General features: G+C 33.1%; 1 protein-coding gene across 2 annotated transcripts in view; it reads left to right on the top strand.

Annotated features, from left to right (window-relative positions):
- LOC110448368 (adhesion G protein-coupled receptor F5-like) overlaps window positions 1–25,072 on the top strand; it is a 31,447-nt gene extending 6,375 nt beyond the window's left edge. Inside the window, exons 6-32 of one of the 2 annotated variants that reach the window (XM_021494558.1) lie at window positions 440–577; window positions 1,367–1,441; window positions 1,827–2,087; window positions 2,433–2,651; window positions 4,204–4,356; window positions 6,368–6,469; window positions 7,757–7,851; window positions 9,018–9,212; window positions 10,472–10,543; window positions 11,398–11,509; window positions 12,377–12,490; window positions 13,340–13,400; window positions 13,871–13,991; window positions 14,927–14,982; window positions 15,575–15,689; window positions 16,133–16,236; window positions 16,606–16,708; window positions 17,002–17,152; window positions 18,952–19,021; window positions 19,509–19,575; window positions 20,470–20,555; window positions 21,380–21,506; window positions 21,950–21,991; window positions 23,089–23,154; window positions 23,798–23,843; window positions 24,175–24,235; window positions 24,703–25,072. In XM_021494558.1, coding sequence (XP_021350233.1) covers window positions 440–577; window positions 1,367–1,441; window positions 1,827–2,087; window positions 2,433–2,651; window positions 4,204–4,356; window positions 6,368–6,469; window positions 7,757–7,851; window positions 9,018–9,212; window positions 10,472–10,543; window positions 11,398–11,509; window positions 12,377–12,490; window positions 13,340–13,400; window positions 13,871–13,991; window positions 14,927–14,982; window positions 15,575–15,689; window positions 16,133–16,236; window positions 16,606–16,708; window positions 17,002–17,152; window positions 18,952–19,021; window positions 19,509–19,575; window positions 20,470–20,555; window positions 21,380–21,506; window positions 21,950–21,991; window positions 23,089–23,154; window positions 23,798–23,843; window positions 24,175–24,233 — 2,810 coding nt within the window. In that variant the 3' untranslated portion in view covers window positions 24,234–24,235; window positions 24,703–25,072. The remainder of the gene's footprint in view (window positions 1–439; window positions 578–1,366; window positions 1,442–1,826; window positions 2,088–2,432; window positions 2,652–4,203; window positions 4,357–6,367; window positions 6,470–7,756; window positions 7,852–9,017; window positions 9,213–10,471; window positions 10,544–11,397; window positions 11,510–12,376; window positions 12,491–13,339; window positions 13,401–13,870; window positions 13,992–14,926; window positions 14,983–15,574; window positions 15,690–16,132; window positions 16,237–16,605; window positions 16,709–17,001; window positions 17,153–18,951; window positions 19,022–19,508; window positions 19,576–20,469; window positions 20,556–21,379; window positions 21,507–21,949; window positions 21,992–23,088; window positions 23,155–23,797; window positions 23,844–24,174; window positions 24,236–24,702) is intronic. The other variant, XM_021494559.1, reaches the window with a different exon arrangement.
- The last annotated feature ends 17 nt before the right edge of the window (window positions 25,073–25,089 follow it).

Raw genomic sequence — 25,089 nt, 5'->3', positions numbered from 1 at the left:
ATCATGAGAAACATGATAAACATGATAAACATGATAATCATGATAAACATGATAAACATGATAATCATGATAAACATGAGAAACGTGATAAACACGATAATCAACCATTACGATTTTGGGAGCCTTTTTCTCCAACAACGTTCAATATCATATCAAGGAAAACCATGATATTCCGTAGGAATACATTATTCGTGATTCATGAATCGTGAAACAATTGCAATGCACTATGACGTCACACAGGTCATGATGATTTATAGTAAAATTTGCAAACTGATGATGTTTATTTATTCAATGAATAAAAAGTAGCTAATAACAGAAATAAAAAGTGTGGATTATTTGCAGTTTTGATTCCTAACATTTTTTCAATAATCAAATCTACAAATATGTGATACAATTTTTTTTTTTTATTATTATTATATTTTTTTTTTTTAATTTACAGTACCCAGTCCATCGAAGGTTAGAGTAACAGAAAAAACAACAACCAGTTTGAACCTCAGTGTAAAACCAGGGGAAGGAAGGTCGGTCATGTACTCCAGCCCACGTGCCCCATCGCAACATATTGATATGATCACAGAAGGTAATAAGGACCTTTGTATCGATAGACTAGTAACTAGTAACACTGTATAACCTATATGTATTCATACTTTCACACTTAAATACAATCTACAGAGTAACGGGATTCGTTCCTGAAATTATATCTTTGAAAAGTAAGTCAGGCTGTTGAATCAGTTATGTTTCACAATATGTCATTTATACTGCAAAAAGTCCTCCGTACACTTCGTGCAAAGGTGAAGAAAATGTAAGAAAACATAGGAAACCTAAAACTGAAAAAGTTTCAAACAGTCCTTTTATTTAATGCTTGGAGTAAAGGACAAATATAACGTGGTCGTTCTAACTGGCGTTTAAAAAATAAATTAAACGTAAATTATGGTGTAATAGTACAATTTCGGTTAAAAACATAATATCTATTTCGAAATCCCATGAGAATTACTTTAAAAAAACTTTCTGTTTCTGTTGAAATACTTTTTTCTAAAGTGAAATATATAATATGTATTATTTATCTTTGAAATCAATTGTAAGCTCAAAAAGAAATATATCTAATTTAGAGCTAATACAACGTAGGAACATGATAAGCGAACATCTTTCATCTTTCATCTTTTTGTGTTTTTTATTTATAGTTCAGGTCCATGACTTTTTTCAACTATTGCATTCTTGTATTTCTTATTTGTTAAATCTTTAGATGCATTAGAACTTTCCCGAATTTGCAGATATTGCTTAGAAACTACTTCTCATGTTTTGATTGTATTGAGTAAGCATATGTTATTTTTTATGGCTGATATCTTTGTTAAAAATCCGGAAACTTCAGCAGACACACAGTTAATCGCTTCGACACCCAGCGGTATTCAACAGAACGTTTCTGTAGAAGATGAGACATTGGGCGGTAAGCTTGTGCATTATTCAAACATTGTTTTTTTTTCGGAATCAAAACGGTCAAAGATGAACACAAAAAAACCATGGAATATGTTCCAATTTTTCTAAATGGATTTGAAACTGAAACCAAATTATTGAAAAGGAAATACTGGTAACGAACCGTGATCAAAAGTTCCCTATATCTATATAAAAACCCTGGTTATTTGTTATTTGCAATGCAAAACGAAGCTGCTTACCTTGATATTAATATATATTTCGAAAGAATGCTTTGAAATAATTTGTAGATTTTTGCTGAAACATATTATCGAATTATTAATCTAAACTTTACAAATATAAAAAGGGGGAGCTTCATGATTTTTCTTCAAATTTTGAAACATAATATCTTTTTGTTGTAGAAATTTGCAGCATACCCGGTTATATATCAGGTCCTGTAATGGCCATCGAAGGGAGTACTGTACGGTTTTTAGCAATATTTTCAGTAAATCTAAGCTGTGTGTCATCTTCAATTCGGCATGAAATAGAATGGTATATCGGCGACCTCAATACTAGCAATATTAGAAAGGACTCATCCAGAGTACATATACAGTCCAATTATTCTCAGGAAGAATTCCCGTGGTCCTATCTAACATTCCAGACCCTATCAGTGTTGGATGAAAGTAAGTTTTAAGACGAATACATTAAACAAACATCACCTAACGTTTGTAAATATGTTTATAATTTTGGTCCAAAAGACGAATCATCAGGAAGTTCATTTGCGATCGACTATTCAAGCATGATAGCCCAGAAACGGTTATAGAGCAAAAACAAAATAAAATGGATCGACAACATGATTTAATGAGTATTTATTTATTGTCGATTTCACTACACATATTATTGTAGCATATCTAATGTAATTAAAATATCAAAGTCCTTAATTTCAATCATTTTATGCAAATTAAATCACGTATAATTATAGCAAAATATTGAAAATCTTTCATTCTTAATATGTGTTTCTGTCCTAGAACCATTGCGAGCTTGCTACATAGGAAAATGTTACACTAAAGCTGCCATTCGTGTTCAACCATTACTACATGTTCGCATGAATCCGGCATCGGTCGCTGTGGAGGTTGGAGGTCAAGCCAAACTTTCGTGTATAGTTCCTGACTATAAAAAAATCGGCGACCTTGAATTTAAGTGGACTTTTAGTGGAATAGGAAAATCAAATGAGTCCAAACTGCATGGTAAGGTTAAAACTACAAACACATTGTAATATTTATATGTATATAATTCCCCCCTGTTCTGTTTTGGTGTTTACGTCTTTGGCTCTGCTAGAGTTGGATATTACATGATAGGCTGCAATTTGTACTTGCATATATGTAAAGAAATGTCCATGTATCAAACGTATCGGATGGTTGGATGGCACAGTGGATAGTGCACTCACCTTGTACAAAGACGGCCGCGGTTCAATCTCCGATGGGACGTGAAAAGGTATGGGGTCACCTGCCAAACCAAGTGAGTTTTCTCCGTTAGTCCCAGTTTCCTCCAACATTAAGACCGCTCGTGCTCCAACATTCGTTTGTCACAAGAGTGCGTATATAAGTTTTTGTATAACTTTTTTTATAATTGTCCTTTTATAAATAAGGTTCATATATGTTTTGTCAAAAGCTTGATTCCAAACACTAAGTAAACTATTATTGAAGTCAATAAGGGCTATGTCGTGGACTCATAAAGCATCGGCGGTATCAAACACACATATAGGTAGCCGAATTATGGTGAGAATTATGGATAACACTTTATGCTGTTGTATTTACATTTGCTCTGCATACTTTTTTATTGCAATGTATTATCAATCTGTATTATGACGTCATCAATTTCGTTGTTGTCAAGACTTAATTTGCTGTTCAAAGTGTTCGATTTAAGTATATAAAGCGTAACTACTCTATCAAAATTTAGATATAAATAATGAATATTTTAGCAAATATTGTTATGGAAAACCGACTGCAATTGTTATATGACTACTTCTCGACATGTTGAAGTCGCCTTACTTTGTTCCACCGAGCACAAACTACATTCAACTAGAAAAAGTAAAATGTGGACTTTGGCATATATGTCAGTGGTTTGGTTTATAAACGTTTCCGTTTAAAATTCTGCCGTGGCTTAAGAAAACAGTATTTCTGTTATTTCCTTAGAGCTAACCGATTTGCGTGTGTTGACAAAAATTTGTAAAGAAAATTTCGATTTAATCTGAAAAGCTATTGACGTATTCTTTGAACATTTTGACATAAGTTTTAACTTATGTCTATATATTACCACAATTGTCTGGACAATTATAACACAAATAGGTAAGTTATTCGTCTGTTCATCGTTTAAATGCTCAGATACGACATTAACCTGTAACTGATATCTGCATAGTAGAACAAAGGCAGTTAACAAATCGTTTTAATCGAAAAAAGGGCTTGATTTATGCTTATGCTTCGTATGCCGATAAATTAACTACGTTTATAAATAGCATGTCAATATCATACCCAAGCATATGATGTAAAGCGAAAAACCTTTTTTTAAAAAGAGACATCGGAAAAAAAGTTTATCAGAAAAATATATCAGAAAATGAACTTGAAGTAGATTTGTTTTCATTTCCGTCGATTAAACCTGAAATGCTTTTACAGTTTTATGACAACGTGTGCCATATTTCAAACGCTGAATTATGTTTTTACGGCTGTGCTATTTATTAAACTATATTGTTTTCCGTTTGGAAAATTCCTAAAAAATTGGAAGCTTTTCATTATATTACAGATTATCCATCGACTAAAGATGGAGTGTCCAATCTTCAACTCCAAAACATTACACAACAGCACACTGGTAGTTACACCTGTACCGTTATGTCATTTAATGCCAACACTACCACGATCAAGAAGAGTTCAAGTTTCCTGTATGTGTTTACTGAAGGTAATTTCGAATTTAAATAGTACCATTTCCAATATCCTGAAATGGTTTTATCTACTAATATCCCTCAATTCAAATTTAATTAACATTTTTGCTCTAATGAATGCTATAATGTACCTGCTAGATGAATATGTCTTGTAAACATTTTGTTGCAATCTCCATGAGCCTAAAACGACATTTTCAGTCTGTTCTACAATGAAAAGTAACTCAAACATGTATATATTAGGAGCAAAACCTCGATATAATGCCCCTTGTTTCATTTGTGACTTCGTTTACAGCCAATATCTTTCATTGTCCCTTTTTCTCGTTTTCTTTAGAATTCCTCTATACATTTCCCTCCATTTACCGTCCGTCGTCCGTCTGTTGTCCGTCCGTCCGTCCGGATTCAATAATTCCCATTAAACGACCTCTTCTTTATAATCCAAAGACCTAGATTGATAGTATTTGGTATGTAGCATACTGGGATAAATGGCTGCCAAGTTTGTTAAAATGAATTACCTTGAACTGTTTTCAAGGTCATTTGGGTCAAATTTATTAAAAGAAAAAACCGACATTTTCTGAATAACCGAAAGGCCAAGGGGGCTGATATTTAGCCTGTTATCAATTTCGTTCAAATGAATGACCTTCATCCATATTTAAGCCTGCATGGATAATATTTGTTGAAAACAACTAACGACTTCTTCTGAATAACCAAAATGTCTAGTGACGTGATATTTGGTAAGTAGCGGCTTGGAAAAAAGTACCATCAATTGTGTTCAAATGAATGGCCTTGACCTATATTTCCAACAAACAAGACACCTAGGGTGGTGTAATTTGGTAATGTATATGTTAGAGTGGAGAGCTCTGAACTATATAGAAATAAATGACCTTGAATAACCTTCAATGTCACAGGCTAACTATGTGAAATTTTGTTCAAATGAATCGCCCTGACCCAATTCCTTAGAAACAATAGCTAAAAAATTGTTAAATAACTTTTAAACAACCAAACAGCCTAGGGTTACTGTATTTTGGCATCGCAAGCTACGATATCTAGTTTGTTCAAATTAATCACATTAAACTTAATATCAAGGTCATTTGTGTAAACTTGCTAAAACGTTTTAATGACTACTTCTGAAGAAGAATAAAAGAGGCCAGGTCAAGCTCATGATATTTTGCGATGTTTGTTAATGCTTTCAAATTATATGACGTGTGAGAAGCGAATAAATGGCTATAACAACCATCTTAGTACAGATCGATAGAATATGTTCCGATCTTCCAAAAAGGTTCACAAATATTCATGGGTTAAGAGCAATAAGATATTACAAGAAAGACCCACACAATTCATAGCCTATTTTAACAGCTTTAAGACTTTCTTACTCTTTTGTTGATAAACATGTATCGTATTCAACAGGTTGAAAAATAAAAATAAAAATGAGGTGAGCTATCAAGGCCCTGGGCCTCTTGTTATATATGGAGTTTCACTAAATAATCTTTGGTGGTCGAGTGATGCAGCGGATAGCCCACTTACCTTTCACCAAGGCGACCGGAATTCGATTCCCCGGTCGGACGTGAAAAGGTGTGGGGTCACCTGCCCGACAACGCGGGTTTTCTCCGGATATTCCTGTTTCCTTCCACAATAAGACACCCCCCCCCGCGCTAATATCCGGGCTAACAAGAGTGATTTTTATAAGTTGAAATAACTTATTTCAAAATTGTTGTAAAATAAATAAAGTTTATATATATAATCTTGACAAAATCCCGCCGACGAAATTAAATAAGATACAAGATTACAGTATGAGACACTCTATTCTGTCAGGATAGTACATACGAATTGTCTCCCTTTATGATACATGCACTATGTTTTTGCCCGAGGTTTATATAATGTTATGATATCGTTCTTTTCACCTTGGTGCCTTCTCTGTAAAGGTATAATTTTATTCCATATGAGTTCTAGTTTCGTTTTTGTGTGATGAAGCTGTCGTATATTTCTTTTATATTCTACCATCTATTAACGTCGTCCTGACTTGTTTGATAGATGCCTTCACCTGCCCAAAGACGACGGATAAAAACGGTTTAGTGTGGACCAAGACACCAACAGGACAAATACTGACCATGATATGCCCAGACGGGTTTGTAGGTAGGTATGTCATGTGCATTTCCAGTTCAAAATGTTTAAAAAACTTTTCTTCATCTATAAAGGGAATGACAGCTTGCATACGCCTATATGTTTAAAACGTCACTACTTTACAAGAAGCTCGCACCGTCAACCTGCGTGATACTGTAGCATACTTTTAGTGTTTGGAACATTTTACGGCAGTAAAGTGCAGGTCACAAATTAGCCAATCACTTTTTTTGTCATGTTGATAGAAAAGAAATCAACCCTAAAGATAAGATATTAAAGGTTCATCAGTCAGCTACGTCTCGTGCTGGAACTCAAATAATTTATCCTCGGCTTGAGTGACCTTTGCCTAGATTACAAAAGATAATCTTAAATCCCTATTGATTTAACAACCGCATTAACTAACAGGAGCAAGGAATGCCCAACCTATACCCGTGAAGGAATTGAGAATAAGCAGAGTTATTTTGACGAACGAAAACAATATACTCTGTACTATTCTTTACAGCATACAATCAACGCCATATTAACATGAAAAATAGCGAAAGACTCATTTTCCTCTGGCATACATTTACGAGTATGTGCAATTAAGTTAAGCAAACGTTAACCAGAAAACCTGAAAGATTGACGACACAGAACAATTCCACTAAATAGTTTCAAAATGTGAATACATGAAATACGGAATGTGTGCATGCATAACAAAGGGGAACAGTTTTGCATTAAAAATTGGGGACAATGTCAAACCAAACAGTGAGTTGAATTACAAACACAAATATGTTATCTTTTGTGTAATCTGCCATGCCTGCAGTCAGTTCAATTTAGGTCAAATAGAAAATACGCTGTTTTCGGGTCCGAAAAACAACAAATACGGTCACCAGGGACGTTAAAAATTCCACTTAATTCGCATCTGGGTATGTGTGTCTAGGGATAATTATAGCTTAATCTTTTTCACAGAAGGAACTATTTCAATATCACAAAATTCAAATAGCCAATGTTTGTTAAACTATAAAAACCAGCACTAAACGAAACATAATTCGGTGTTTTTACAACTTTGATCTTGATCTTTGATATTTGTTATTACCCTCCTTTATGCTATTAATTATAGAAGATCATTCCGAGAACTCGCCTACAAACGACTGTAATGCTTGATTACATAAGCGATATTCAGCTACATCTTTGAATAGATTTCTGATGTACATGTAGTTAGTTCATGTGTTAAAGCAAATGCATTTAAATTGGACAAAGGAATACAACTTTTGTGCGAAACATAAGAATTTAATTCGATTTACAATTTTACTTATATTTCAGGTTCTGCAACACGAGTCTGCAATATTGACGGGCTTTGGGGGAAAACAAATCTCATCAACTGTGTAAGAAAAGCTATCGACAACGCCCTAGACCAGGTTACTGTTTTTATTCACTTATAATAGGGAGAAGAAAAAAATATAGAATTGTTTTCACGTCATTTACAAAAACATACATCATCAAAAAATAAATAGGCGGTAATTAACAGATAACGAAATTCGATTGAAGACGAAATACCACTCATATATAAAATTCAGGGCTTCAAGTGTCACAGCTTGAAAAAACACAACTAAAAGTCCATTATTTTAAAGTTTATGCAAGCTTAAAATTGGTAACAGCGGCATCGGTAATCAAGTTCACTTCTTACCCAGCAAAAGTACATTGTAGCTTTGTGCATTGTTAGACGGCCGAAAAGGATCATTTGTCTCACAAAGCGCAATCTGAATTATGGGACAACTATATACGTATTGGTTAGATTAGATAAATTGGCTTGTACATGTTTAACATTATATTGCATTATTTTGCATGTTTTTTCCAATATAACATAACCAACGGAAGTTTTGTATACTTTTTGAAACGTCTAGACTAAACCCCTTCTTCCATCAAGTTTCCTACCGTAGTCTCTCTTTTTAGATTTTACCAAACCTCACCATACTTTATAAAAGTGATTAATAGGGGTATGCTTTTTATCAAACGATCGCATCTTAAGTATTTGGATTAAAGATGGATGCCATAAACTCTGATTTGTCGATACATTTACAGATATAGCTGAAGTTGATTGAGTCGATATATTTTTGCGTAAGTTATGCATATGAGGTGCAATTATATTTTGTATCGAAATACCAATTAAACTTTGGAGTTATAGATGGTTGATGCTACCGTGGATTTAACGAAACATTTACAGCTTAGATATTATATATATCAAGCTTATTCCAATGGTATTTGATACAACATACCTGAATTGTTGATTGTAGAGAACCTATGTACTAAACTCGTTATCTTTTCAGGAAGACATTTTATATCATTTTGAGATCCATGTAAAGTGACGTAAAGGTTATCATTCGAAACATCTGGTCACCGTCTCCTATGTTGTTGTTTTAAGGAGGGTTGTGCCTTTGTTTATCCTTTGACTCTGATTTGTACTCACACTGTGGCTGCAATAAAAGGAAATATATTTTACTCAAACACAAATCAAGCTCAAGTTCAAGTTTGAACTCTAAGGAAACAAATGATATAGCCCTTAACAATATCGTTGCTTTATTAGATCAATGGGATAAAAGATGGTGTAGTCGACCCCAGTGAGATCAACAACGTTTTAGACCTTTTAGAGAATACAACATCAACATCAAATAGAAACAGCATTGAACTATCGTCTGGAGATTTAAGCGCGGCCTACGCTGTCCTCAACGCATCAATTGATGTCATCGATCAGCATTGTGTGTCTCCAAACGTAACGCAGGCAAGTTATAATCCTGATTGATTCTTATTATCTTGTCAATTAAGCTAATACCTATATTTCAAAAATAGTAAACAATCCCAAAATATATTATTTTGTAATGCCTTAACATTCATAAAAGGCATGATAAGACCTCATTTGAATAAGTGTGGCTTACGTTTATCTGTTAAAAAATGCATAATAAATTATGCTATAGACCGTGACAGGTTTCCATGACGTTGACATAGATAAAAAAAGGGCGGAGCAATGCAAATATTTGAATTGAAATGCATGCACATGATTAAGACACAATTGTGTGACGTCATCACTGGTAGATGTAGACGGAAGTATCTAAGGCTTAAACAAGGCTCAGGCTGTTACTTGCTTTTTAACTGATCGCAGGTTAATACATTTTATTTTCCTCCACTGGTAAGACTGGTGTATAAAATATTTCTGATCCATACAAGAAAAATACTGTAAATGTAAGGAGTAGTTTTCTATTTTGGTCAGGTTATTGAGGTGATACTTGTTCTGTTTTGGTCAGGTTATTGAGGTGATACTTATTTTATTTTGGTCAGGTTATTGAGGTGATACTTATTTTAGTTTGGTCAGGTTATTGAAGTGATACTTGTTTTAGTTTGGTCAGGTTATTGAAATGATACTTGTTTTATTTTGGTCAGGTTATTGAGGTGATACTTGTTTTAGTTTGGTCATGTTATTGAAGTGATACTAGTTTTAGTTTGGTCAGGTTATTGAAGTGATACTTGTTTTAGTTTGGTCAGGTTATTAAAGTGATACTTGTTTTAGTTTGGTCAGGTTATTGAAGTGATACTTGTTCTATTCGGGTCAGGTTATTGAGGTGATACTTGTTCTATTCTGGTCAGGTTTTTGAGATGATACTTGGTCTATTTTGGTCAGTTTGTTGAGGTGATACTTGGTCTATTTTGGTCAGTTTGTTGAGGTGATACTTGGTCTATTTTGGTCATGTTATTGAGATGATACTTGATCTATTTTGGTCATGTTATTGAGGTGATACTTGTTCTGTTTTGGTCATGTTATTGAGGTTATACTTGTTCTATTTTGGTCAGGTTATTGAGGTGATACTTGTTCTATTATGGTCAGGTTATTGCGGTGATAGTTCAAGATAAGCACGAGTAAATCTATCACTGATGGCTAGTACTCCATCTTTCCAGTTTACACTTCCTCAACATGACTTATCACCCCATAGCCTGAGCAAAATAGAAATATGCTTCCCAATAGTGTAACGTTTCATATAATTTCAGAATTTTGTAAAAATTATCGACAATATGCTGTCACCCGCTAATCATGAAACATGGACAGATGTCAACAAACAGGTAAGAATGTAATACATAATACCAGTACATTAATACATATTCATTTATATTTCTAGTACATTCATTTTATTCATTTATTTCTAGTACATGAATGTACATTCATATATATCTAGTACATTAATACATATTCATATATTTCTGGTACATTATTACATATTCATATATTTCTTGTACATTTATACACATCAATATATATTTCTAATACATTAAAACTTATTATTATATTTCAAGTACATAAATACATTTTCATGAATTATACATGTTCAACTGTAAATATATTTTTAGTATTTTGATACGTATGATATATTTTGTTTTCAAGTAACTTGATACATGTTATATATGTAGTTCTATCACACTGATATAACACATCACATATGTTTCTCCCATAACCATATTTAAGGCTCTTCCCTATTGAGGCATTAAATAATTATACAAAGTGTTGTTGAAACGGACATAAACACGAGATAAATTGGTAAAGAAATTGCCTGGGTCTTTATAATCGGTTAATATATTTATTTTACTTTTGTAGGGTATTGCTAAAAGTGATTAGTTATTTGAGTTATAACATGCGTCGTGTGTTTTGAGTGGAATCAAGATTATCTAAATCGAATATTTGATACCTGATAGCATTGCATCATCAGTTTTACATTTTATGTTTAATTTATTTTCGTTGACATTTTATCATTTATTTTTAGCACAAAAACTACCTAAAAATAGTTTCATATTTCATGATGATATTTGGCCTTGGTTTCTCCTTGATATTAATTTCAATTAAGTTTCATTGTTCGTATTACACCTTACTTATAACCTGTGAAAAAAAAAGTTGTTTATAGAATGTAAAATTATTTTTCAAGTCATCTTCAACTGATGCAAGTAATCTGATGAAAACAGTAGAAAAGCTAGGGAATGCTGTTGGGAATAAGATTTCCGTAGGCGAACAAATTATCATCGAAGGGAGCAACATAGGTAAATATTCCCCTAGTTTGTTTGATAAACATTCCCTAGTTTGTTTGATAAATCCATTGATAGGAATATATTTATGATGTATTTATACAGTACAATACATACTTGTACGGATTTTGCATGGGAACGACCCATTTGGTACATAATGATTTCAATATCCTATGTCTCTCGTCAATAATAGTCGACAAGTTTTACAGCTAAATGTTCATTCGCTGACATTTTATTTTGGGAAATTCGATCACGCTTGTTTTGTGACATTAATTTTCATTGGTCATTCAACACAGATTATTGCTTGATTATGTTTGTACAGTGATAACTACGGAAAAATAAGTTATAGAGTTAAGCATAAGTATGATAACAATTTTTATCAATTTAAAATCTTCTGAAGGCCGGAATGGGGGCACGGAAATCCACATTAAGGGAACTTGTAGTCTTGTATGGAAATTATAACAAAGGACATTCGGAACCACTCGTAATATACATAGGGAAAGTGAAAGCTGCTTTCGATATAGTACTTGCGATATAGCAGTCAAACGTACGATTTATGTCGATTTTCTGTTAGAGGTTACTGCGAAATATTCATGAATTGATTTGGCGAGGTAGAATAGAATTAATTATGTATATTATAGTCAAGTGTATTAAAGGAATAAAGAAATAATACATAAAATAAATGACAAACACGAATGCCCGAGTTATTAATTTTGCACAACATTTTAAAATTAGAGAGAAACATCCATATATGATACACACATGACAGAAAATTATTTTTAAATTATAATCTGGAATTTCAAAACCGTAGATTTATATAACCTGACATTTGACGTTCATGTTTCAAAATAGCTTATTTATTATCCTTTTTATCTGTTTCAGCTGTTGAAATCAAAAGCATTTCGAACAATAATATATGTTTTAGACCAAAAATATCATCTAGTAATTCCAATTTACAAAACGAAATAACGCTTAACCTCGGAGACGGACACACTGGTGAGTTTTTCCATGTCCTTTAAAGTTACGTCAGTCATAATATACATTTCATTTATTGTTGAATCGGGCTGCTGGATGTTTTTATCACAGGGGACTTCAAGCAGCAATATTGCTTGCTAATCACAAGATTAACTTATTTATCATCTCACATTTATTCAATACGTTTCGTATGTTCTGTGCAAGCCTACAGAAACACGGTCTAGTTACGGCTACCTAATTGCTATATCCAAATGCTCATACCTGCACTAGATTGCATACGATGTTATAGTAAAATGTCGGATTTATCATCATTATGGTTTTGCTTTCATTTTATTTATTTGTCATTCTTCATCGTATCTCTCTATTTTTTGGGGGAATTCAACATAACTCCGTATACAACAACAAAGTTGTATCAACATGAGTAGAATTCTGACGTTATATGTTTTATTCTGAGATGGCGTTAATATGAATAATACAGATCCGCCTCTATGTTGAAAACGGAATCATTGGCTGATAACGGATATGATGACAAACTGGTCACATTAGAAACTTTTCCCCCACGTGCCTCTTACAAACACACCACAGGACAATATGTTCAAAATATCCGGCGTAACAGTTTTTTCTGCATTGTTAGGTTCCACATAATTTGCATATTATTGTTTTGGTATTTTCTTTTCATAGAGTCTATCACAGATTTCCATCACCTTCCCATTATAATAACTTCTCTGTTATGTCGTCTATATTTGATATTTTATACCAAATAATTTCATTCCCTCTGATTTTCTCTTATTATGAGTAGGCATCTCTTAAACGATACCTCTTTTCTAATAAGTTTGATGATATAATCATTTAACATATGATACTCGACAGGTGGTGTTACTTTCACCGCCGCTCTGTATGCTACCATTGCGAGTATTCTTCCTGATAACAGGTAAGTTATAAGCCACAAATCTTTGTAAATGAAAGTATGTAATCGGTCTGTTGAACGTTATATTGGTATTTGACATTTTTTTAGTGCAAGAGTTACTAAAATACATGTATATTATATATGCATCCATACAACAGACGGTCAAGAAATGAAAATGCACAATATTGATTTTATGAACGAAATCAAAGAGGATATAAACAACATATATACATTGTATATTTCTCTTGTTTTTGCAATGTACTGCGAACGGTATTTTCTAAACCCGTTTTTATTTTTGCAATTCTGCTCTTGATCTAAACGGAAAATTGAATTCCAATTCGAAAATTTGTATCGAAAGTTTTCAACTGTTTTGCGTAATTTTAATGTATAATGTATAATCATCTAGCTATTTGTAAAAAAAACCCCATTTACTGTTTTGTATCATTTGATATCTTTTTCGAACTCAACATTCTCATGTTTTTTTCTCTATTTAGTGTGGCTAGCGGATATCCATCAGAAGTCCTTGCATTGTCCGTTATCAACGAACACTCAGTTGAAGGCAATCTTCCGTCCAATGTCAGCCTGAAATTTGACACCGACTCCTTGCGCTCTGACGTATGATTTTGCACTTGAAATGACTCCAATTTTGCGATATATATCTTAAAGATACCGTGCCGCTAATCTGTGCTCTTTTTTCTTATCAGCAGGATACGATTAGTATCCCCAAACATAAAAAAGCTATCAACTTTCCGTTGATACCACAATCACGATGTGAAATGAGTCAAAGATATAAAGATAAAGACATGATTTTTTTTACTTGCGTGCCATAATGAATTCGATGATACACATAATGTCAGGCATGCCCCAATGGCCCATTTATCATTACGATATCGCTTGTCAAATTTTGGCACGTTTCCTCTGTTATTACGCGTATGATCATAATTAATATTTAATTATGAAGTCGTTAAGCATACCAAATGCCATAATAGATCCTAATCAATCAATATGAAGACCTCTGTATGGTCTTAACATTACGTCTGACCAATAACCGGCATTCGTTGAATTCTGCCATCGTGCCATCTCGTGAATACGCGTAAGCATGACAATAACATAAACATGATTTCAGCTCTGCGTCTAGTAAGAAAAGTAACAGTAGAGAAAAGGCTTCGCACGCTTATACTTGACAAACCTTTTTATAACCGCAGTTTTTGTCTGAGAGATTGCGGCACGGTAACTTTAACGATTAACTTAAAATGTTTTGAATGACAGGTAACATATTATGTAGTAAATGGGTTATTTTATAACTGATAGTGTTTTGGATCTAACAATAATGTAAAAGATATACCTATAATATCCACGTTAAAGTAACATTTTGTCAAAAAAACACCTAAAAATCTGTTGTGGTGCTGACAGGTACCAATCTTTTGATGAAAAGAGAAGCAACTTGTATTTTTTGTTAGTATAACGTTTCGTTAATATTGAAGATAAATTCGTGAATTGTTCCGCTTAAAATTTTCTACCCGAGTTTTGTCTTTTTGCATCGCTTACAGAACAACCTGACGGGAAATGTCAACATCAAATGTGTTTTTTGGAACTTCAATGACACGTACGTAAGATTATTCAATAACGATTAAAATACATTTAGTCTATTCAATTATCAAATGGCAAATATGCATGTAAGGCAGTAAAGGGAGATTACTCAAATACGAAATGAATTTGTTTAAGTTCATCTGATACAATATGTGATTAGGCAGACCTATTTAATCATATTTTCATTGTACATGTAGTTGTATTTACACCACTTGAAGATCGTTTATTCTTATACGGTTTTTTAACCAATGATGGGTATTTTTAATCAAAAACCAAAAGTAAACATTTCTTTTCTTTGCTTTTCATCATGTTGCCGCTTTTTCAAACTTTATCTTGTTCAATGTAATGAAACGTGTGCTATCAACCACATACGGTACAATAACAAGTAACGATAAATAATTAATAGGTAATAAACGATAACTGTGATTTCTACTTTGTTTCTTAGTAACTTTATAATCAAACACAGAAATTGCTCGAATTAGTTTATGAAACCTCCGCAATATAGTAAGATGAACATGAACGTTGCAAAAGCAGGGGGGAAAGGCAATTAAATATCAAAATGAAGTAAAATGCCATAACACCCTTTTCGTTTCCACTTTGTATTGCAGGGCTGGGGCTATCGGTTGGTCAGACGTTGGATGTATGTGGTCAGCAGAGAAAAGGACATGTCTTTGTAATCATCTGACCAACTTTGCTGTTTTGATGAGCCCCATAGAGATAACAGTAAGAATTTAATTAAAACAATATTTATAAATATGTTGTATGACAAATAGAGAGTCTATATTCGAAAGGTCGCTGCCTCTTCGTGAATCTATTTACTCCAAAAGCTGCTTAAGGATAAAATATACAAGAAAATCATACCTTCCATTTAATACATTTAAAATTACACCTCTCATTTGTTTTGTTAAGCAGTAAATACTCATCGCTTAATGAAGGAAACTATTTTTCTTGGTCTCTTATCATACTCTGTTGGTACTGATGTGCATGCCACATATCACTCTGGAATGATAACAAATCATATGTTGACGTAAATAAGCTTGAATAGTTGATATATATATTTAGTTCATCAGCATTTGAAGAATATTTCTTTAACAGAAGATGAAGTATCAAGCATATTTTCCATCTTATCGGACCGAAAGCAATATTTTCCGTATAATTTTCTTCAGAATGAGCTTGATATTGCCCGTTTACGAGTTATAACCCTGGCAGGGTGTAGCCTATCCATCCTTTCTACGGTCGTTACTATGGTGGTGTACATGATGTTATGGAGGTAGGCTATATTAGTTTTGTGGATAAATGTTAAAGGAATACAGCTGCATGACTTCGTAAGGTAAGACTGACGTCAAGTAAAGGGAAATACGAAGATCTTTGTAAGTTAGAATGGATGTTCAAACTATGACTGCTAATGGCTACGGTTTGCATTTAATGATATTTTAATAAAACTGACTAAAAATATACTGCAACCTGCAATTTTCGGAATCTTTGTGGTGTAAGTATGTTATTCAGCAGTCAACACATATGGAACTATTTAGTATTTGGAGCTAGCAATCAAATTCCTAATAACGACTTTGGTGTTTTCGTTGCGCTTATGTATTTGTGTATGAGTCCATTGGAGATGGATTTTTTTTTATATTTACAGGTACGTAAAGAATGACAGGAGTATTTTAGTGGTGAATCTATGTGTCGCAGTAACGGGCGGTTATGTCTTATTCCTGGCTGGTCTTGACCAAACTGATGATAATGTAAGTCAAACTGTGTGTTGTACATGTATTGTCAAGGTTGTGAAGAACTTAAGTTAGATAAACATGGCAAATTCAATAAACTTTAAGAATGCACACTTCGAGATAAACGGTGAATTCGTGATATCTTTATTCGTATTAACAAGGTCGACTTTAGAAATAACGTGCTTGCATGTATATAATCTTTCACATATGAAAGAACAATGAAATTACAGCTTCTTTTTGTGAGGTGTGGTACAATTCAATAATAATGGATTTTATTTCTATTTTATTCCATTTTCGTTTTCTCATTACAGGTTGGGTGTACGGTTATTGCCGCTCTCCTCCACTTTCTTTTTCTGGCTATTTTTTGTTTGATGCTTTCGGATGGAATACAGCTCCTCCGAAGAACAACGGTAGTCTTGAATGTGAAGTCGATTCTAAAATGGCTTCTACTGATTGGCTGGGGTAAGTATGAAGTCTTTGACAGTTAACTGTAAGTAACCGTTTGATCCTACTTAGAGTGGCTTCCCTTATATTAAATGACAATATGCTTAAGTAGCCTGCTCATTGTAAGCATATACGGAGGTGTTATACCGCAGTGTTACTATTATCATCATCGCAAAGTCGTGATAATTTTAGATTCCGTATTACTAAGTGTCATCTCCTCCGTAGAAACAAACCTGCCTCTCCTGTTTATGAGAGAGTTTGCGTGTCACTTCTGAATTGCTTTTCCTAAGAATGCAAGAATCATAACTTTATAAATAGATGTGTCTTTTGGCCTCACGTTATTGATTTCTTAAATTTTGTGCATGATACATTTTGCATACTGACATTTCAATACAATACATGGACTGATTTGTCCAAGTGTATCAAACGCCGGCTTTCCACGTACAAACAGAACAAAATATATCACAAAAACACACGTATGCCTACACACATTGAGGTATTCACCAGGTGGCATTTGACTTGTTGTTAGCTGAGACAGCTCCTGTGAGAAGTATAAATTACTACAGTTGTGTGACCGCACAACGCACCAAAAAAAAAAAAGCGTGCTCCCACCGTGCATACATCGTTTACACACCGTCCGCACATCGTCTACACATGGTGAACACAACTGTGCGATTTAACAATCATTCGCCCCGTTGTGCGCTTCTCTCCGCACAACTGTGCGATTTAGTACAATTTCCAGATCAATATTACGGAATTTTACCTCGCCTGTGTCTGACACATAGCGCTGATATGCGATACCGTAATGAAAACACAACTGGACGTTTAGTATTTGTTATTTGCGTTCGGTTTGCCTATAGCTCCCCTTCACCTGGGTTTTCACATCCCCGGCCCTACCCGACGAGTTATGTAAGTGCCCCGGGCGGATGGAAACTAATATCCAGGTACATGTACAAAGTGGCTATGTTTACCTGTAAACGGGACTGTGTTGTATTTTACATGTGTCGATTAAGGTCGTTGTAAAATTACCGAAAAGACAATTTCTAAATTTAAGAAAGTATAGACAGAACGATAAGCTTATAGATGTAGCTAGAATATAGAAAAATACGTAAACATCAAGTGTATATGTTTACACATGAAACCGTATATATTGTTAAGGCATTCCTCAATTCACACCAACCACGATTGTTATCGCACAACGTTTCGTCCATCGTGCGCACAAATGTGCGCAAGCAATGATCGTCCAACTTTTATCATTCGCACATCGTGCACAGATCGTTCACACACCGTGCACACATCGTGCACACACCGCACAGCGTGTAACGTTGTGCGATCCCGCAACGGTATATTTGTATTAATTTTGATTCTATTTGCAGTGAAGCGCTAGAGAATTGAGAACTCTAACTAGATACGGTGCTATATCAAAGATTGTATTTTTATATATCTGATTGTATTTGCGAGAACATTAATTAACATGTCACACAGCGTGCAAGTTATGTAATTTACAATAATAGTTCAGTTTTTTTTTTAAGTTTGCTTAACGTGGTATAACGCGAAAATAACCTAAATATCACGTAGAAGTTATCTACAGAAACTACTTAACGAACGCATTGACCAAGTGTGTCATCTGCAGCAAGTATTTCGTCAATATAACAACACTGTATGTTAAAGCTAAAGTATTCTTGGTTTCTTATGTGTTTTAATTAGTTCAATACGTATTACAAACTGAAGCTATAAAGAACTTCTGTTGTTATAGAAAGTGAAAAAAATGTTTTTTGTTCTGTCACTCACTTTTAACTTCCTGTTTTGCCTGAAAGGTGTACCAGCAATTATCGTTGGAATAACAGTTGGCATTAAACATGATGGAGGATACCATTCTAAGAAATAGTAAGATCTTTTGTTTTTATTTTGTATTTAATTGTGTTCTATATTTTATTGAACGCTCTTATCCTTCTATGTTAATAGAATCTATCTGTGTGTACTTATGTCTTAGCGTATTAGGAAATATCGACAGGTAGTCAAAATTGATGCACCCACAGTTCATGTAATAGAAAACCATATACAGAAAATTCAAATAGTGCAATCATTTTATAGCGAAATATTAAAATCACGAAAAGCGCTAAATATTTTATAGCACGTTGCAATGTTTTTGTAGATATGCTTTCATCAGGTTCTCCACACTGTGTTCAAATAGCAATTATGATATATTCATTTGTATATGGATGTAAACTCCCTCTTTCTATTTTTGAACACATCCTAATTTGTTCTTGCTCTTTGATCGGGGATGTTTAGCGTTTGTGTACTTTAACTCAATATTTTAGATTAATTAAATAGATCAATTATAAGATTCGTGATATCAATATTGATGTTTTAGCTGCTGGCTGACCTTGAAGGACGGTGTATTGTATTCCTTCGTTGGACCAGTATTGGCAGTAATTGTGGTCAGTTAGTTAACAACTCTATTTTAATTTCATTGTCAACTTGTTTCAATTTTATCGGTATATTATGATTGGTCAGTTTCAGATTTACCGTATCTTTACATGGATTATAATTTTGCGATCTAGACATGAAAAGGAACTAAATTTTCGCGGTGAAACAAAATTAATGAATGTGAAATATAAGCTATTTTCAAACATTGCTTTATTTGTATATGAATCGATACAACTATGCTTGTCATATTATTCTGCGTATCATAGTTTTGCGATCATATTATTGACCCGCAAAATCATGAAAATATTATCCCCGCAGAAATATCTTGCTATGCGGTATTTATTTATTGAAAATGTATTCTCAATGATAGTATTAATACCAATGATCAATAAATCCTATTTTAGTTCTGGGATAAGCACAATGTCTCTTGATAAGGTTTGGGTATAGTTTGATATTTACTTAAGGTATAACATTGACATGTTCTCAGAACTACTTTGAAGCAGGAATTTATGAATCTTTCAAATGCATTTTTGCCTATCCTGTAAACAGATTCCGTATATTATTTTGTCTATGTTGCTACTCGTATGTTAACGATGTGATGAACAAATTGATGAAGACTTGTTCAAAAAGAATCAGCATAAAAAATTGATAGAAAATTAACATTTTATAAATATTCTATTATTATATTTATACATATAAAAGATAACCACTTGATCATTATTCTTCGGAATTATTATTATCAAAATTATAACACTTATCCAGGACAAGATAAAAAATATAGAAGGTCCGCGCAAGCCCTCCATCTTTCCCTCCCCCCTCCCTTACCCCGCTGACCAATCCGAAAAATGCTCAAAGGACCATGACCTATAACAGTAATTTGAGTTTTATATTTTTATATTTTTCAGGTCAATGTTATTGTGGTGATTCTAGTCTTGAAGGCATTGCTGACCTCCAAGTTCATTATGACGAAATCGCAGAGGCAAAGAATTGTGTAAGTTTAACTGAATAATTATAAAGTATAAAAACATAGAATTGTACAAAGTCAATATATATATATACTCTTTGTAGACTATTTTCAGGATCCTACCCTTCTTCAGTCCTAATAAGAAATCTTTGTCGTGCTTTATTTATATTCATTTTTGATGATAACGTTCACGCATAAAATATATGTCATGCATGCTATCATTTAAAATGAACATGAAGAAATTAAAAAAACAAGGTTTCCTCAGTGTGATTGAAGAACTACTGGAGACCGAAACCCGAAAAATTTATACAAATTGTGTTAATATTTCATAAAGAAATGTTTCCCTACGGAGACTGTTCAAACATATATAAATATGTGGTATACAAATTAGGACATAAGATGAAGATACCTCTTGATGAGCTATTTTCTTTGCATTGACCAAGTTGTCTGTTTTACTTCGTAACATGGACAGTTTCCATCTTGCATGTTTGGACTCCGATGGTCTCCGACACAATCTGAACGTCTCTCGATCATTGACGCTTCACCCAATGGTGAAGTTATTCGATAGTCCGGTGGCACGTTGGTGAGCGCACTCGTTTTTCACCAAGACGGCCAGGGTTCGACTCCCTGATAGGACACCAAAAAGTAGTTAGTCGACCATGTTGATTTTTTTTTATTTATTTCTGGGAAAAAGATTAATTTGATAATCAGAGACGTGTTTTTACGCTCGCAATATACAAACATATTGTTAGTTTGAGATATAGTAACAATTGGTCAGAAGAACATCACATGACAAATGGAGATAAATCATTTAACTTCAAAAGTTTTTTTACCCATTGGTCTATTTTCAGGTCTGCTATACGAAGTGTATGTGTTCTACTTCCGGTTTTGGGAATAACGTGGTTTTTCGGGATATTATCTATCAATGGGGATCTTTTAGCGTTCCAGTATCTCTTTGCAGTCACAAATTCATTGCAGGTATTTAAACATATCAATTATTAAAATGAATAATTATTATATAGAACAAAATAAACATTTTATTCTGATCGTCCTTTAAAACTTGTCTGATTTTTTTTTGTGAATCGACATTGAGTTATATTTGAAATTTACATCAGGATTGTAGTCTGATCGACTTTTCATGCAAAAGCGTTTTCAAGTAATAATATCTTTAATAGATATCAGCAAAGTTAAAAAAAATGACGTTTCTTTATCATCACTAAAGAATGTCTCCGTGACTGTGGGATACCTTAGATCTACGGATGCATTCATGATCACTTCTATTTATTGATGGCAACTTGCATATTGGAAGCATTCTCATGCAATTAGAATGAAAATGTAGCAATAAGAAAGAGTAGAGAGATCTCGAGGAATATGAATGACTGGTCAGATTTATTTATTTCAATTTTACTTTATATTTTCAGGGTTTCTTTATATTCCTGTTTCACTGTATCTTCAGTGTTCCGGTAAGCACAACATATGTTTCCTTTGTCAAGAAGCAGTGTATTTAATTGTATATCACATGGCTTCCGTGCTATTAACACAGAAAACGTCAATGATGTTAGTATCAAAACAAGGACGACATGACGTCATGAAATAGTGACGTCGCATTAATTGACTAGACTTAAATCAATATAGTGGAGTTTAACATTTCATGATGGTTACAGAAAGCATTCTGTTCCTATAATAAACCATCTAGAGTAGCGTCCATCAAGCTCAATGAATAGACACTTTTAACATGCCATTTTTATAGTATGTAAGTCTAACAGATATAGTCATAATAAATGAATAGTAACGGAATTTGGTCCTTTTCACTTTATAAAACATATTAAAATAAAATATTTATTTATAATTATTTCACTCAGCAGTGTGCTCGACTAAAGTGTTCACGCCAGAATTTTACTCAATTCTTATTATTCTGGAATTCATATTTCAAATTATTTTTCTTAATTATTATCAATATATTTTTCGTGGTATTCGTGATAATTAATAACCATCTGTTACATTTGAAATTCATTGTTACATGATAATGAATTGATACCGAAGAGTGTTCCCTCTTTTAATCAATAATGAAAATACCGGATAATATCATGCTCCATAAGAGAATTGAAGCGACGGATACATATCCCGATGTGGCTTCATTCGCTTGTTATGTTTGTTGGTTTAGGAAATAACAAAGAGTTGGTCGTAGCTTTGTTGCTGAAATTTATTCTTGAACGATTTACTCGAAGAATTGATAGAAAATGTAGTATATGTATGTGTAATCGCAAAACGATGAGACTTAGGGTTGTATAGGCAACTTTTCCCTTTCTTGGTATTTCTTCATATGTTCCGTTGATCTTAAGGGTCCAAAACTGGACGAAATGTCCATATGGCACAGTAAGGTTTTATTTTGTTTATGTTCCTGCATCGATAACTTTAAAAGAGTTGTTTTCCTACTTCTTATTTTTAGTGACTGTAATACAATAATATATCGTAAAACGCATTATTTAAAATAAAGAAACTATAACTGAAAGGCGCTAATTCAAAGTTGATTATAACATGATATATATCATCCTTTCAGGTTCGTCGTGCCATGAAACAAAAATATAAGAAGTTTGAATTAACATCAAAATCGGACAAAACACAGGTACAATTCTTTACTGATATCAATTTGGGTGGGTTATGATTGAATCATCCATGTGTATGCAGTTTTTGTATTCAAAATTTAAAATAAGACGTTTCCATGATGACTGTATCAAGATTCGTGTATGTAAAGACTAAATTAGTAGCTAATCGGTGATCACCGCACGCGAGAAAGATTCTTTGTACAACTTTTTACCTACAAACTACATGCGGTTGTTTCCCCTACATCGACATACATTGACAAAAATATCCTTATTAGATAACAATGGGATGACCGGTGTTATCTAAGGCCATTATAGCTGGATGCAGCGTCAAGTTATGTATTACTGTGACCAGTTGCTTCTTTATGAAATTAAATCGAGTAACCCTTGAATATTTTGCGCACAGATCGGACTCATATGTTATAGTTTTCACTACAATAGTTCGATCTGATAAAGTAAAGTATGTTCCCTGTCATGATTTTGTGACCATCCTGTTATTCTGAAAACGAAACAAAACATTTATAGCAGCGTGTTACAAAATGTTAGACTTATGTTTACAAGTTACCGGCCAAAATATCGCCGTAGAAAAAAACCCATTTCCATTGCATGTTTGATTGAAATTAAACTGCAGTATAGTAAAATATAGCATTCATATTTGATTTACAGGTTACTGCTACGCGTTCATCCAGATACAGTGTTGATGATGGCATCGGTAAGTACAATAATCCTACTATGTGTTTTGTCGTTTAAGTCCAAACAATGCACCATACAACATCAAGTAAGCGTTTGAAGTAGCAATGAAGCAATATGCCACAACGGAATGAGAAAAAATGCTATCTGTACCAATATACAATGTGTTTTATAATATTTTAAAGTATGTTGTTAATATAATAAAAATGTATTTTTGTATATATATATAATTTAAATTTTCTTGTGTTGTTGATTAAAGCTTCCGCGTTATTGCCAATACTTTTTAAATTTCCACCTAGATAGATGTTAAATTTCCAGTACAAGATACCAAACATGTTCTATTTCTTTCATAGGTGATCCGTATAAAAATGGAAAAATTGACAGACTGTCAGTTTCACATCATCGGATTTGAATGTATGTATACTTTGCTAAAAATATAAAATGAAATTTTTACACTGCATAGCCATATACAATAAGAAATCAGGGTACTGAAATTATTATATTGAGAAACGAATATAAAAAAAATATTTGTATTGTACATTGATTGAATTAAAAACAATCGATTTCCCGTATTTATTATCACTGCTGGTTTCCTAATTAGAATGTAACGAAATTGAACAGTTTTGGTGAAAACGTAGTTTGTTTCCATGGGAAAAGTTCCGTTATTGGCATTAATTAGAGTAGCAGTTATGTACTAGCGGAATACATATCGCAAACAGAGAATATAAAAAATGGGGAATAACAGTAAAATCAACGTGAAAACACGTGAAAAAATAATCTCCATTAACAAGAAAACAGGAAAACGTCAATGTGTATCAAATCATTGTTATTTATTGAACGATGCTGTCCTTTACAGTTGTCTTATTTTGTTTATTTTTCAGGAGCATTCCGATGAAAAGCTCTAAAAGCACCAAATATTGATCCGAAGCGGAGATTTGTGATATCGACTTTATTTTAGCCATTTTCATTTCTATTGAGATGTCTTTCGACAAACTCTTAAACATTACAACAAAGCCAGAAAAATTGTTGAGATAGATGGAAGATATTTTACAAAATGGATTTTTTGTTTTTGTTTTTGTTTTTACATTAAATCCTATATGTGAATAAGACCATACCGATTTAAAAAAAAAGTGTTATAAGATAAGTATTTTCTCGTTAACATTTTTACTGATGTAATTATCTTAATTACTTTTTTGTCAATGCATTCATGATGGTATCAAGATAAAAGACAAAATAAATAAATTAGTAATAAATAAATAAGTATATCA

This window comes from Mizuhopecten yessoensis, unplaced genomic scaffold (genome assembly GCF_002113885.1).
Source record: "Mizuhopecten yessoensis strain PY_sf001 unplaced genomic scaffold, ASM211388v2 scaffold4025, whole genome shotgun sequence".
Lineage (NCBI taxonomy): Eukaryota > Metazoa > Mollusca > Bivalvia > Pectinida > Pectinidae > Mizuhopecten > Mizuhopecten yessoensis.
Note: the sequence above shows the minus strand (reverse complement) of the source record. Positions and strands in the feature narration are given on the sequence as shown.